This window comes from Aquila chrysaetos, chromosome 2, assembly GCF_900496995.4.
Source record: "Aquila chrysaetos chrysaetos chromosome 2, bAquChr1.4, whole genome shotgun sequence".
In the NCBI taxonomy this organism is placed as follows: Eukaryota; Metazoa; Chordata; class Aves; order Accipitriformes; family Accipitridae; genus Aquila; species Aquila chrysaetos.
This window is the reverse complement of record NC_044005.1, coordinates 43224488-43238421: the sequence shown is the minus strand read 5'-3', so window position 1 is coordinate 43238421 and position 13934 is coordinate 43224488. Positions and strand designations below refer to the sequence as shown.

The following is a 13934-nucleotide window of genomic DNA, read 5'->3' as shown; positions in this document are numbered from 1 at the left end:
AGAACCTGATCCATGCAAAGCTTGACAGCTTCCTTGGAGGTAAGCTGTCTCAAAAATCTCAGTTTATAGCCTACAGTCTATCAAAACATTGTACATCAAAAGGCACTTGGCAGACTCGGAGCAGTTAACTGTTCCACGCGGCAGTTTTGTGTGGCACCAGGGAAGAAGCAGTCAACCCTCCAGGACTGTCAACACTTCTCAGCAAGAGAGAGTCCTCTTACCTGTGTGCAGAGTTCTTCGCAGAGAGGGAAACAAATAGCCAGTGTTAGTGTCTCTTTATTTTGTGTTGCAAATATAGAAGTATACACTTGTCCAGGTTTAAATTGCATAGAAGCAGGTGTGTCATCTACTTATGTACAGTAGTCACCCAGAAAGGTAAGTTGGCAAGAATTGTTGCCATGGTCAGAAGTAATGACAAATCAAAACGAATTCAACTAAATGAAAAAGTCACGTGACGAGATGGGAAGATGTTAGTGATGTCATGCCTAAGGTCTGTGCCTCAGATTGAAAAGGGTAGGCAGCCAGGAGGAGAAAGCATGGCCATGTCTGCAGGAGAAACTGCCTTGCAGAGCTCTGCTGCTCAAGGGTCTGAGGAAGTGTGGTCCCTGGCTGACACAGCGGTGGAGATGCAAATCCATTGGGGAAAACTGTACTCCCAGCAGTAGTGTTTTCTTCTCTTTCAGGTAAGTAGGGGTATTGGAGGTGGAATAAGGTACGCTTGCAGAAGCCCATAACTGTTTCATTAGACTTGTAAAGCTTGCTTAGTGCACACCTGCCCATTGGCAAATCAGTGGAGAACTTACCTCAGGAAAAGGATTGATATGAGGGGGACACCTTAAATCTGTGCAGTTAAAAATTCTGTTTCTTGAAAGGGAAAATGATGATACAAAACATTTCAGTTGAGGAGAGAAAAGATAACAAAAAAAATCTGAAGCACAAATATCAACAAATATGAAAAGAAAGCAGAGAAAGACAAATTGAAATTTTCATTATTATTTCATCTTTTGTTATTCAGTCCCCTCTTTAAAATGTAGGTATGAGGTTGTATGAAGCAACATAAAGTACTAATGCTGAGCCCAGAAGAAAAAAAACCCAACAACTATATGCACACAAACCTAAGAACAAGTTGGTAACATGTTAAAAGATGGACACCCCTCAGGAAGAACAATTTATAATAATCCTATAAATGGCTGATTCTCCAGTGGGCAAGTGGTGGAAGGCTTTTCACATGGATTACAGGACTGAATTAATGCCAGATCTCCAGCTCATGTCATTCCTCTAGGAAATAAAATCAGCTTTTGGCTTTCAATTGCCAAAGTAATCTAATTTTGATACTATGGGTTCAACTCGTCGATTATGCACTAAAAGGGTGTCCTTAAAAAACAGTTTCAAGCAAGTTACATTTTGAAATGGTAGCAATTGAGCGCTATGAAATCTGTGATTGTATGAACAGTAAGTTTCAGTCTTGGACTTGTAGGACTGAAGGTTGTAGAATGTGTCATTGTGATTGTTATTTTTCTTTTTAGATAATACGGTTTGGACAGCGTATAGCATTCTAGCATCGCAACAGGAGCAATATTAGCATCATTTCCTCCAGGATATTAATTAAAAATTCATTATCTGTGAGGGGTTTTAAAAAGCAGCTAAGAGAGCAGATATGCACAGAAAAACTGTTACAGGTCAAAGATTCATGGCAACTGTGCTGACAGAAGATCATTTACATTTAGTTCCATCTGAGGGAGTTGAGAGCTTATGTAAAAGGTAGGTTGCTAATGCAGATTCTTTTAAAATTCCTAGCTCTTTTAGTGCCCAATTGGTATGTGCAGCTCCATGTTCTGTCTTGTTACAAGACAACTGTATCTGGCTCCGTATATGCTGTTGTAAACCAGCAAAGTATGTCTAGGAAATAAATAATCACTACATGCTCACTCTACTCTTACAATTGCCCTTCAACACCTGACTATTGGTCTTACCTTAAGAGATAAGATACGGGGCAGGATGGAGTTTTATTCTGGCTCAGTGCAGCTTTTGTCTATGCTCTTCCTGTAACTAAGTACCTTGATGCAGCTATTCAGTAAAAACAGGTATTGTCCAAAGTGCTGGACTGAAGAACTTGTATTTTGTTTATAAAATGAAGGCATAGCTGCAGCCAAGACTGCCTGTGGAATTGGTTATAGAACTGTGCTCTTCTCTCACTTCACTTTTCAGTGGCTTACCTAGTTTTATCACTATTGGCCTTTCTAAATTTGTGAGTTATGTTGGGGCAAGTGCTGTGTATGGGTAAAACAGTTGTAGCTCAAGCTGGTTAACTGTATGGACAGCAGGGATCTTACTTGCTTCTCACTGGAATCTCAGGGTATTGTATAGTCATTTCCACATGAAAAAAATGAAGAACTGTCTTGTGCCTGCTATAAAAAGTCTGCAGGAAGAAAAGGTGGTATAGTTAACGTCCTGTGGCTTCTGAACAGGTCAGTATTTCACTCCTCTAATTTCCCACCTGTGCTGCTGGCTAAGGAGAACTGAAAGCAGAGTCATAATACGCCTGCAAAAGCACGGTCATGACCAGCAGTGCTCTGCTCAGGGTAGAGCCTGTTACAAACAAGGGTTGGAAGGCAATCTGGTGTTACGTCACTGCAGCTGAACTGGGGCCGCTACACACACTCTGCTGTGGCCTTATCACATATGCAGGGCCTGAGTTGCTGATGCCCAGTCACAACTGTTGGAGAGTTTGATAGCTTACTTTTGGGGAAAAAACTACTCTACATTAGTCCTATGGTTTATGCATATCTGAAAGGTAAGGGTGGTGAAGATAAACCAATGTTATTTCAATTAGCTAAGATTAGATGTATTTATTCTTGACTAGCATGTTCCAGAGGTGGCCAGCCTGAAACATGACCAAAAATGTTAGCCTCTGCAAGAGGAAAGAATGAGAAAGTTTCTTGCTAACTGGGCTTTCCTGCCTCATCTAACTGGGCTGTAGCAGCTCCTGGATGTAAGATAGGACAGGCAATGAGCTAAACATGAGAAAGGCCAGAGAGCTTGAGCAAAGGTGAAATGGAAAGAAGGGCATGAGGCAAGGGCAACCATCTTCTTTAGTCACTAAGCCCAGCAGTCCCCACACACACTCCTGGAATTTGCCCATGCACAGAGGGACCCCTCTGTTCTGACCATCTGTCGTTTCACAACATGGATTTGGAATTATTTCCATACCCTATGGGTTGTTGCTGAAAGGTGGCCATCATCACCACTCAGGTCTGGAAATGATGGTATATAAAACGATTCATTCTAAAGCCAAAGGCCTAAAACTATAGGAAACTTGGAACAGATACAAAGTCAGACCAACAAAGTATAAGCCTGGGCTGAAGATGCATTTCGCTCAAGACGAATTGAGACTTCACTCTGCTTTTCTGTACAACATCTCAGCAGTGTCCATCCCTGAATGATGCAGAGGGCAGGAAGTCTCTGTGGTCAAAGCAACCCTCTCCTGCCAGCCCACATCTTCAGACTGTACGTGCAGCTGATCACTAAGGCTGAAGCTTGTACCAGAGCACCTCTTCCCCCAGAAAGGAACCAGAGTCTACAACTGACATCTCACCATACAACTTGATTACACATGAAGGCAGCACATAATTTTCCACTGTAGGTTGGCAGTGCAACATTCAGGAGTGGGACATGGACAAAATGCTTCCAAGACTGTTCAGGCTTAATCCAAATTACTCAGTTTTTCAGTCTCCTTATTTTTCAGGCTTTAACCAGTAAACATCAGTTTAGACCCTAAGCAACAGAAGAAAGTCTTAGAAATGAGCTGTCTTCAAAACAAACAACAACTACCTTTACCAGCAAGTCTGTATGCTTGCAAGGCAAGAAGAAATGACAACCTGCTCAGGTGCGTGAAGCCAAGTCATGATTTTAGCTTTCTCAAATGGTTGAGCTATTCTACCTTCCCGTGTAAAGGGCACTGTAAGGTAGTGTTTGTATTAGGTTCCCCTTCACTCTGCCCCTCCCTTGCATTACTTTGTTTCTACCTCAGAGAAGTAGGTACTAAAACCAAGGAGAACTCCAGTGCACCAAAGGTAACCTGAGAACCTCAGCTTAACGCTTACTAACATAGCACAGGCAATTACTGCAGAATATCGAAGTACTTACAAAAATGAAGTTCATCCCAAGTCCATTAAAAGATAAAGACAGTCCATTTCTCATCATGCCATGCAGCTCACTGTTTCTTGAAAAAACCACCTGCCCCTTCCATGCCGGGAGCTGTGAGGAAAGCAACACCATGAGGCAAGCAGCACATTTCCTTTGCTATTTAAAGGGATACTATCAGCTCCACCAACTGTTTGGTTTTTAATAGTAAATTTCTTTTCCTCTTCATTGCTTGTTTTCAAAGCACATGCTCAGAGGAGCCTGGATTTTTTTTTTTTTCATCTGTTCTATTGCTTCCAATTTGAGCAGTAGTTTTGTTTTCATGTTTTTTCACAGGGTCTGCTAATAAAACAGCTGCAAATGTGGCTGCTATTTATTTACTTCCCTTACAGTGCATGAGCATCATTAGTAAGTCATCAGGACTGTAAAAAGCTCTCAGGAATATAGCAGCCTTTGCAAGTTGGTTGCTGCTGGCACAGCGTGCGATTTTGGTTTCTTCAGTCAGAAAGAAGCACAACCTGTGTTGATCATTATTTCCATCCAAATGCTGCAGTTGGAGGGTAGGTCTGTTTCTTTTCACCTGAGCAGATTGAGAAGGAGTCCTTTCATTAAGTATTGTATTCTGAATCAGAGCAGCAATGCCATTGTTCTCCACCTCTAAGCTGGCTCAGTGGGACATATTTGATGGACAGAGATAGAAATGCAACTGTCTTTAACGATCTGGGGATCTGGCACACAGAAGGAAGAAGCAGAACATTGCTGATGTTGAAACATCACCCATCTGAAGGAACTTAAATGGAGGAAGTAAGTGAAATAAGAAGCAGTCCTTCCAGACACACACATTCCCTGATCTTTGGAAGAACCGTTTCTGTTATACTGGAGTAACACTCAGGTCATCTGACAAAGACAGACCCGAGTCCCTCTCTCTCGATGTTTTCTCTGTTTTATAAAAAGGCTTTTCATCTCTATGCAGACTGGAGCTCCTTAGCACAGCTGCTCTGACCTCTGCCAACGCTGATGGCTGGTGGTCAGTGCTATAGCACAGGTCATCATAAGCATAATTTACATTGCCGCAGGGGAAAGTCTGGAGTTTCACCAGTTCAATCCCACTGATATCCAGGTGAGGGCAGTTGCTTCGACTTGGAGATGCTGGAGATGCCCGAGAGCTAGGAGAAGAACTGCAATTCCCATCAAAGCCTGAATCTTCCCGCTCTGGAGTTGCTTTGAGCTTGGAGCTGGGGCTGAAGTGACAGATGTTCTCTAGCACCCACGATCCGTAAGTTGGGTTCCAAAGATTTTTTGTTTCGTTTTTAAGTTTGTGGGTTGGTGGATTGCTGAGCTCCAGCTTCTGGTTCGAGGTCTGCTGGAACCAGGACCCGCTGTTGAAATCGCTGAGGCATGGCAGGCTGGGCCCTCGAACAGTCCGGCTGCTCAGATTCTCCACCAGTAGCTCTTGTGGGCATTGTACAAGTTTGTGCCCAGCATTGTGGGAGTCCAGTGTTCTAGGCATTGTCTGAGGTGTGAGAGAAGGGCTTACCAACAGGGGCACTATCCCACTGGAAATGTTTGGGCGCATGACTGTACTCCCTTCATCCTCTGGCGTGGGCCCACACTCCATGGGCAGTTCCGTGTTGATCACATCAGGGTCCTGAAAAAGAGATACAAGAATCTGTTACACCCTGAGCACCTCCAGGGTGACTGTCACACCTGCATTTTAAGAGAAATAGCTATCAGAGTGAAAAAGATTTTGGCAGAGGCTGACATGGGGTTTGGGCAATATTCCTGCACGTTGTACAAGGTGCTATGTGCCATCTGGATATCGCATGCTGTTAGGACTTGCAAAAAAGCTTTCTCATTTACATGCTTCCTTTGAGCAGAGGCTGTGCTTTATTGAAATCAGTGGCTAAGCTGGGGGTCACTAGTACAAAATTTCTCCCTCGGGAGGTTGGATCCAGGCCTGTAGCTGTAAAATGCTACCAGATGGTGAACTCACTGTGCCATCTCATTTGCCCCCCTCCGCTCCATACCAATTCAGCTGTGGCTTTCGAGCAACATTAGGCAAGGTCAGAATATGGACCTTGAAAGAGATTGTAAATACCTTTCCATCACAAAATGAAGGACATTTTGCTACTGAACAAGCTGAGAGCTGAAAGCATCCACTTGCACAGGAACAGTATAACCTCATTTTGGTCGGGCTGAAGATGGGAGAGTGAGGGTAGATAACCAGAAAACCCAAATGAAAAGAGCAGATGAGCCAACAGCATCACCACAATTGGGAAAGTAATTAGATCAGTCTGTCAGGACTCTTCACTTGTTTTGGGCTCTAAAAGCTAGTGCCTTTGGATAGTTGGCATTCCATGGATTATCATCCACCTGGATACCAAAGATGAGTACCTGTGTGCAATACTTGATTCTTTCCAGGATGGTGGAGAAGTTTGGCCGATACTCTGGGCTGTGCTGCCAGCACTGTGTCATGATCCGATACCTTAAAATAAGTAAAAAAAAAAAAAAAGGTATCAATCAAGAAAGATAATTATGTAAAATGTGTTTCAATATGAAGTGATTGTGGGTCCAGAGGGACTGCACTCGGTACATGGCCCAAAGGAGGAGAGCAAAAGTGGACATGTCATTTCTGCATCCTTGGATCCTGAGCCATTAGGGGACCACTAGTTAAAGTAAATCCTATAGTGCTCTAAGCTGTATACAAGAGGCAGTAGTTCAAGAGACATTCAGTAATACCCACCTAACAGTGGGGGCAATTACCATTCCCTGACTAAAAGTGTCTAGTTGCCTTTGTCTAACCTGTTTGACACCCACTATCCCTTGGCTTGTGGGAGTAAGGAAATACTTACACCGGTCCCGGACAGTTTTTTGGTGGATCCATTCTTCCTCCACTGGTGACAAATTCCAGCACTTCCTGATTGGTTTTGCAAGGGTAGGGCATGTAGCCTAGAGAGAAAATCTCCCAAAGAAGCACACCAAAGGACCTGTGTCAGAAACCAGCCAACAATACCAATTAGGTTTCATTTGTGCTCCGCAAACCTCGCATGAAGCTGTGTAGGTAACACCACAGCAACAACCTTTCGAAGCTGTAGGCCAACCACAGTAATGTGCAATTAGCATGATTATGAGTCAACTTTGATATAAAAAACCAATCAATCAAAACCTTTGCTCAAGCTCCAAAACTAGCTTTACAGAGGTTTAAAAATATTTTAATAACTCTGAAGGTTTTTTTTTTTTTCTGCTGCATTTATTATTTCTAGAGCAGGAACTCCCAGAGCACCCTTTGCTATCTATGTTCTAACTGAAAAGAACTGTGAGATCTGGCATGGTGATGCCTACCTTACTTGGGAAGGCTCGAGATGTTTGAATCGGTATTTGGGAACAGGATGCTCAAGAATAAAATCAAGTAAGAGACATTCAGTGAAACTGAAAGGCAGCAGCTTTTTTTTTTTTTTCATGATATGGTTGCTCTCCTTTTTTACATCCACAGGTTAGTTAGGCAGTGCCATTGAAAAAAATGTATAACTTAGACCCAGGGAAGTCAAGAGGGTTCTGCCAGGACTTCAGCAGGGTCAGAAGTGTAAGATTCACTATTTGCTGCAAAGGTGGAAGAAATTTCCAGTACATGCATGTTACTTATAATAGCCTATTACAGGAACTGTAGCACTTTCCTTCAAAATACTTAGTACTGGCTGCTCACAGTTAGGTGCTGATAAGCAATCCCTTGTCTTCTGGCATCACTAACAACTTCAGGAAACTGGGTCAGTGTGGCATTTAAGGGAATGTCTCAGCACAGTATATTGAAGAATCTACTGTACAGGGAGAGAGGCGTTCTTAAGCAACTGGAAAGCTTCCATTCCCCAGCACCTGTGCATGAATGTGCTACTGCTCAGGGGGTGCTTATTTTAAAGAAAGATCAAGTTACATGAGGAATCAACATATAAATATTGTTTCCTCAGCAACCAGCAAGGACTTCTAATTAAATCTCCTGTCATTTTATATACAACAGAAAAAAATTATACAAAAGAGTAATCCTGGGTGGTACAGAGAGAGTCATTTACAAAATATAGAAGCAGGCCTTGTCACTGATAGAAACTGAGTGGCAGATACTGAGGGTTGAATGAAGCATCTGATGGTATTTGTCTGGATTTTTAACTGAGACTCCTTGGGAATCTAAACTGCTTTCTCTTTTCACTTCTTGATTGCCTTTATGTGATACTCTGCATTTATGTATAGCGAATTTTTATTACCTTCATTTACATTAGATTTTAAAATTCTTATTCAGAATTCTTTAGCCGTGCTTCTACTGAATGCTGAGGGAAGACTTCTAATATTTTTCTGGGAAATTCTGACATTTTTTAAGGTTCCTGCTGAGCAGACTTTTTTCTTGAGCAATACATTTCTTGACCCCTACCACTGAGTAGCAGAAGTGATTAAAAGACATTTGTTACCAGGTATCTGTCTTGGAGGTGAAAATGCCCTCTAAAAAAGCTTCTGGTGGCATCCACTTGACAGGAAGCATGGCTCTTCCTCCCTTGCGGTAGTAACTTGCTCTAGGAAAGATAAAAAGCATGGAGAATGTCACACAATCTGAAAGGGCTCAGATACGTAAAAGATCTTATCACCACAGCAACAGCAGCTGGGGATTGCAGGTGGCAATGGGGGCCAAGTGAGAAAAAGGAAAAGTCATCAACACAAATAGTGCATTGAAGCAGTATTTTATACCCTCTTTGCAACTGGGATGGAAACTGAGGATGTTGTAGGTGCACAGCTGAAGACATCATATTTGCCAATGCTTAGCACAGGGTGCTGATGCAGCAAGTCATCTTGACATCATAAACTGAGAATTATGGTTGGTTTTTTTTTAAATTTAACATTATTTATGATCAGCTAGCTAATAAATTTGTCTATGCTTGGTTTAGTGTCCACATGTGTTTGCAGTGTTCCCTGAGGCCCAGGCTGGAATAAACACAGTTGAAGGGTATTGGCTAGCAGGCATAGATTTGTTAATTTATAGTCTGTTAACTCCAGTTAGTTAACTGGTAGTCAAATTCAGACACGTAATGGATGGTTCCACTGCTTCAGATTCCATGAGACAGTTCAAACCGGTCAAAATGATACAGATTATGAAGTTATTCACAGGACTGAAATGGCCTTTCACTTACCTGTAAATATCCCTAGCCATCCCAAAGTCACCAATCTTGGCTATTCGTCCTGCTCCACTGCAGGTCAAAAGGCAATTCCTTGCAGCTATATCTCTTTAAAAAAAATAAAAATTATTAATTCTAAACTCTTAAGTAGCTAAAGGAATAAAGAAAGAGTATTAGTCCTGCAAGCCTTGAGTCATCTTTACACAAATGAGAAGAGCCTTATTAAAAATAAGAAATAATGCCAGCTACATTATCATTTTTATTAATCACAATTCTTAAACTGCATTTACCTTACATTTTCTTCCCTGTGTTTTCCAAGAATTCCCCACTCCCATCTCCTTTCACTAAGGCAGAAAACAGGGTCAGTGTCAGACCAGGGACAGATCCAACCTCTTTTCCTTCAACCACATTATAATAGATTTCTTTCTTGCTCTATTTTTTTTAGAGTGGCATCTCAGCAGTGTCTCCATCAGTTACAGATGTGATGCTATTGGTTGGTCTTAGTAAACTGCTTGAAAAGTCAATGTAGGACCAGATTCAGTAAACTGTTGCTTTGTTGCTTCTGGGTATCTCCTGTGGAACCAAGCAAAGCTACATATGGGAGCAGCCGTTTGCTGGGTGCAGGTTTAGCTTGTGACAAATGGCAGTGATGACTGCATGGCCAAGACTGAAGGATTTGCGTTCATTTTAAATACGCATTCTGCAAAGGAACTAATTAAAAAACATAGCACTGTGGGGGTCCTGTTGACTGCCAAGAAAAATGAGCTCCTTGAACAACTCATATGTTTCTTCCCACTGCCAGCCTTAAAAAATCCCTTGGGATTTGGAAATCAAGCTCAGCTTTCTCTGCCATCATCAGCTGTGACTCCTAGATGACAAGACCTGCCCTTAATGACATCTCCACAACCCCACTACTCTACCTTTTTCCCCTAGGATACCTATTACCTGTAAGGATAATCTTCCCTTCCCAACCCACTCTAAGTAATACTGGCATCACTGACAAAATACTAATACGGAACCTGAACAAAATTCCTTCTATACTGATTTCCTGAATTGTTGGCTAAAACAAAATGAATCTATTCCCAGGTTGCTTATACTAGAGATCTAACAGTCCAAGAACTGACACTGAGAGGTTTTTTAAAAGTGATATGCTGCTGTTAAAAGAATCAAACACTAGTTTCTTCCATTTCTCTCCTGAAATGGAGACTGGTCTTGTGCTGTCAGCTAACAGCTGGCCTGTCCCATTTGTTGACATAAATGTTAGAAGCTTTATGTGATGACTGCTGGGCTCAGTGACATATGATAAGAAAACCAGGGAACATCTACCTGGCAGGAGATATGAAAATTGGTTTTATAAAACACTTGTGGAGAAAATTTCTGTTGAGTTTTCTTTTCTGTTGGCCTTCTTGCAGTATGAGCAAAAATTGGCCCTTCACATAAATTCAACAGATCAGGGTGGGTGGAGGTTGATGAAGGCTATTACTATTACAGTAAGGATTTTTAAAAAATAATGCTGTAGTGAATAACTCTGAAGTTTCCAATTAGTTTCCTCTCATGTACTTATTAAGAGATCCAAGAGCCAAAACTTATTGCACGCTCTTACTGCTCTTTTTTAATGACAGAAAACTCTAATCCTGTTTTCAAAGGAACTTACTTATTGCTCCAATATAAAGGAGACTGAAAACTGTCTCTCATGCTCTAATCATAAAGCCATAACATATCTCCTATCTCAATCTCATGGTTTTTTGCTCCAATTGCTGGTTGCCACTTGTTTCCCTCAGTTTCTCCAGTCGCTACCCACTCTTGCCTAGCTCTGCCTCTTTGCTCTGTGCGGTGTCATGTGTACGTACACGTGCTTGTGCATGTGGGTGAATCAGTTGTCTACTTGCATAACTCCGGGCTGCATGTCGGTTTAGTTAAAGCCTGTGTGACCCTCTTGTGTGCAGGCCTCTTCTTTCCTTTACACACAAGGGCTGAACTCAGCATGGAGTTCATTCTCGGGAAGGAATTCAGTTGCACACTATGCCTGGGAACATTATGAACTGAAACAACTCTGAATCAGAAGCAAAGGAGTCTGATATCCAACTGGGAATTTTAAAAGGCTACCTATAATCACCTTTACCTCTTCTACAATATTTCATTCTTATTTGAAGCATACCATAGCAACATTTTTTTGCTCTACAAAGAGGAAAAAGAGGTGTGAACAGACAAATACGGGCTCCCCAAGACCACACAGCAGGTCAGCCGCTGAGCTGGGAAGGAAGCCTTAGAGTTGTGTTTTTACCTCCTATTATCCCTGTTCTACACTTCTGTAGTCAATGGCTCAAATATGATGGGCTGTCCTGTGCCGATGAGATAGGGAAAGCATTAAGTCAAGATAGGGACATCAGAAAAGAGAGAAATGATACCTTATAGTCTTACAAGCTAACACAGAGTGACACTACCATCTAGTGGACTACAGGGCTAATTTCAAATGTGTCTACATTGCAGGCACCTGAAAGTTAACACTTAGAAACGGTCACTCTGAGCAGGACATTCCTTTCTCCCCAGCAGTGCAAAGAGCAGTGCAGAGCCTAAGTCCTACCAAAACCCAGTGAGACCAGCCCTGACATCTAAGCACAAGCCTGTATTGGTAGAGGAAATCTCTGTCTCCCTCCTGGAGATTAGTTCTGTCTAATCCACTGCAAACAGAAACTGTGTGAGCTTCACACACCTTGAGATACCTCAGAAGGGACTGTTTCTTCTCACCTGTGGATGAAATGATTCTCTTCCAGATATTTACAGCCACAGGCAATATCCCTAGCTATGTTCAGCAGGTCCTGCATTGTTAGCGTGGATGGTTGATTCTGGAAAAGGACACACAGAAAATGGTGAGGGAAGAATAGTGGAGTAGAAGAATATAATTCAGGCAGGGGATAATCAGCAAGGGACAGAAGAAGGGAAAGGGAGAGACATTACATACAGGGTGGGGGAAGGGTTAAATGAGTCAGGAGCAAAGAGGAACATAAGCAGATCAAAGTAAAGAGTTAGAAAATGAGTAAACTCTTATTTTTGCCACAAAACTTTCAGAAGATTTCACTTCTGAGCACAGTGCATGAGTGCAAGCTGGAGAGAGATTTATGGCCTGGCCTGAATAGCCTGGTAAAGGGGGTGGGAGAGAACTATTCACTACTGGTGTTGGACTTCGTGAAATCAAAAGACAAGCAGGTTTAAAAGGTGAGATGGAAGAGAAAAAAAACCACCCGCTTTTAAAGAGTGAGTTAAATTACCAACAGAAATTAGCACATGAGCTCAAAGAGAGAGCAAAGATGCATGAGTGCACATCTCTGCACCAGCAGTCAGTATTCATCAACTTATCCATTCTTGTGGAAGGACAGAGATTACCCTCAGGAGCAGTATGCAAAAATGGGATGCCTTACCACAGGACTCCGGGACTGGTACTAGCCCTTCACCATCTGCACTTCCCTAACTAAGAACAATAAAGAAGTCTTTCTCCAGGAGCCCTGCGTATTTTCATCCCATCATTTATTTCCCCATAGGGCAACTTCCTTGGTGTTTCTGCAGGAACTTCTGTATTGCTCTCGGGAAGGGTGGGGAGAAATTAACTACACTGCTGATCAAAAGCCTGAGAGATATAAAAAAAATTGTTCTTTTTAAAGCTGCTTTTGTTTCTGGATGCTGTTATCACTGTAATTTCTCATGCTCAAACCACATAACACACACTACAGCCATTGAGCACTATTTTTATTGGCTAGGCTAATTATTGTACAAAGCTCTTGGACATCTGCCAGGGAGAATTATTATAGTTACAAAGTAGGCATTTCTGGAGAGGAGATGAAAGGCAAGGAAGAGAAATAGCATTACAGACTTCCAGACCTTATCTCTGCTCTGGGATTCCTCTGTCAGAAGACTGTGATGGACATGCATTTTCTCTGCAGCCAGGGAAACTTGTGAAATACATTAATGATGAGGCTAGTTCTGTTCTCAGAAAAGGTGTACAGGGACATTTTTTTTGAGTACTAAGGGGACTTCAACTATTGTATTTGCTATCTGCTAGCATACCAGCTAACATAGCAGCAGGTTTGTTTTCACATGATATTTGAAAAGTAACTGTTCTTTACATTACAACTATACCTGATATTCAAATAAGAGTACTTATTATTCTCTGCTGCCCACAGACTTCATCTACTCACAGAAATTGTACCACTTTCACTATAAATGCCAAAAATAAAGATATACAAACTCCTCCGTCTGGGTGCTGTTATACCACTGTAAGTGCATTTAATTAGTATATTTACTCCTGTATGAAGAAGAGATTAAGCTCGATCTACTACGCAGCATAGGAGTACGAGGCACCAGTCAGCCTCCTCCTGCCCCTGTAGGCAGCCAGCATAGGCACCTCAATGTAACAAGAAATAATGTAGAATCAAGCCTAACTCTTCTGTTTTTTAAGTCTCCACTCAAGCAGAGATATACACTTATTTAACACAGGTGCCCAGGATCACACTGTTAAGAAGCAAGAACACGTATCTGGAATCAGCTATTCATTGTAAGAACATTGAAACTAATTAATTCCAAATAGTCACTGTACTTGGTTGGCATCAATATAGTATTAAAAATCAAAGATAATTTGCAAAA

The 13934-nt window shown here is 41.9% G+C and overlaps 1 protein-coding gene and 1 long non-coding RNA gene across 2 annotated transcripts in view; one reads left to right on the top strand and one right to left on the bottom strand.

The window, feature by feature from the left end:
* Positions 1-260: 260 nt before the first annotated feature.
* Positions 261-13934, bottom strand: part of LTK (leukocyte receptor tyrosine kinase) — a 103202-nt gene continuing 89528 nt past the window's right edge. Inside the window, exons 24-29 of the mRNA XM_030037951.2 lie at positions 12045-12142; positions 9312-9404; positions 8598-8699; positions 6996-7130; positions 6538-6628; positions 261-5791 (exon numbers count right to left, since the gene is read on the bottom strand). Of these exons, the coding sequence (XP_029893811.2) occupies positions 5015-5791; positions 6538-6628; positions 6996-7130; positions 8598-8699; positions 9312-9404; positions 12045-12142 (1296 nt within the window). The 3' untranslated portion in view covers positions 261-5014. The remainder of the gene's footprint in view (positions 5792-6537; positions 6629-6995; positions 7131-8597; positions 8700-9311; positions 9405-12044; positions 12143-13934) is intronic.
* On the top strand, positions 4858-13541 carry LOC121233811. Its single transcript, XR_005933993.1, has 2 exons — positions 4858-4947; positions 11787-13541. It is a non-coding gene; the product is annotated as an uncharacterized LOC121233811 (long non-coding RNA).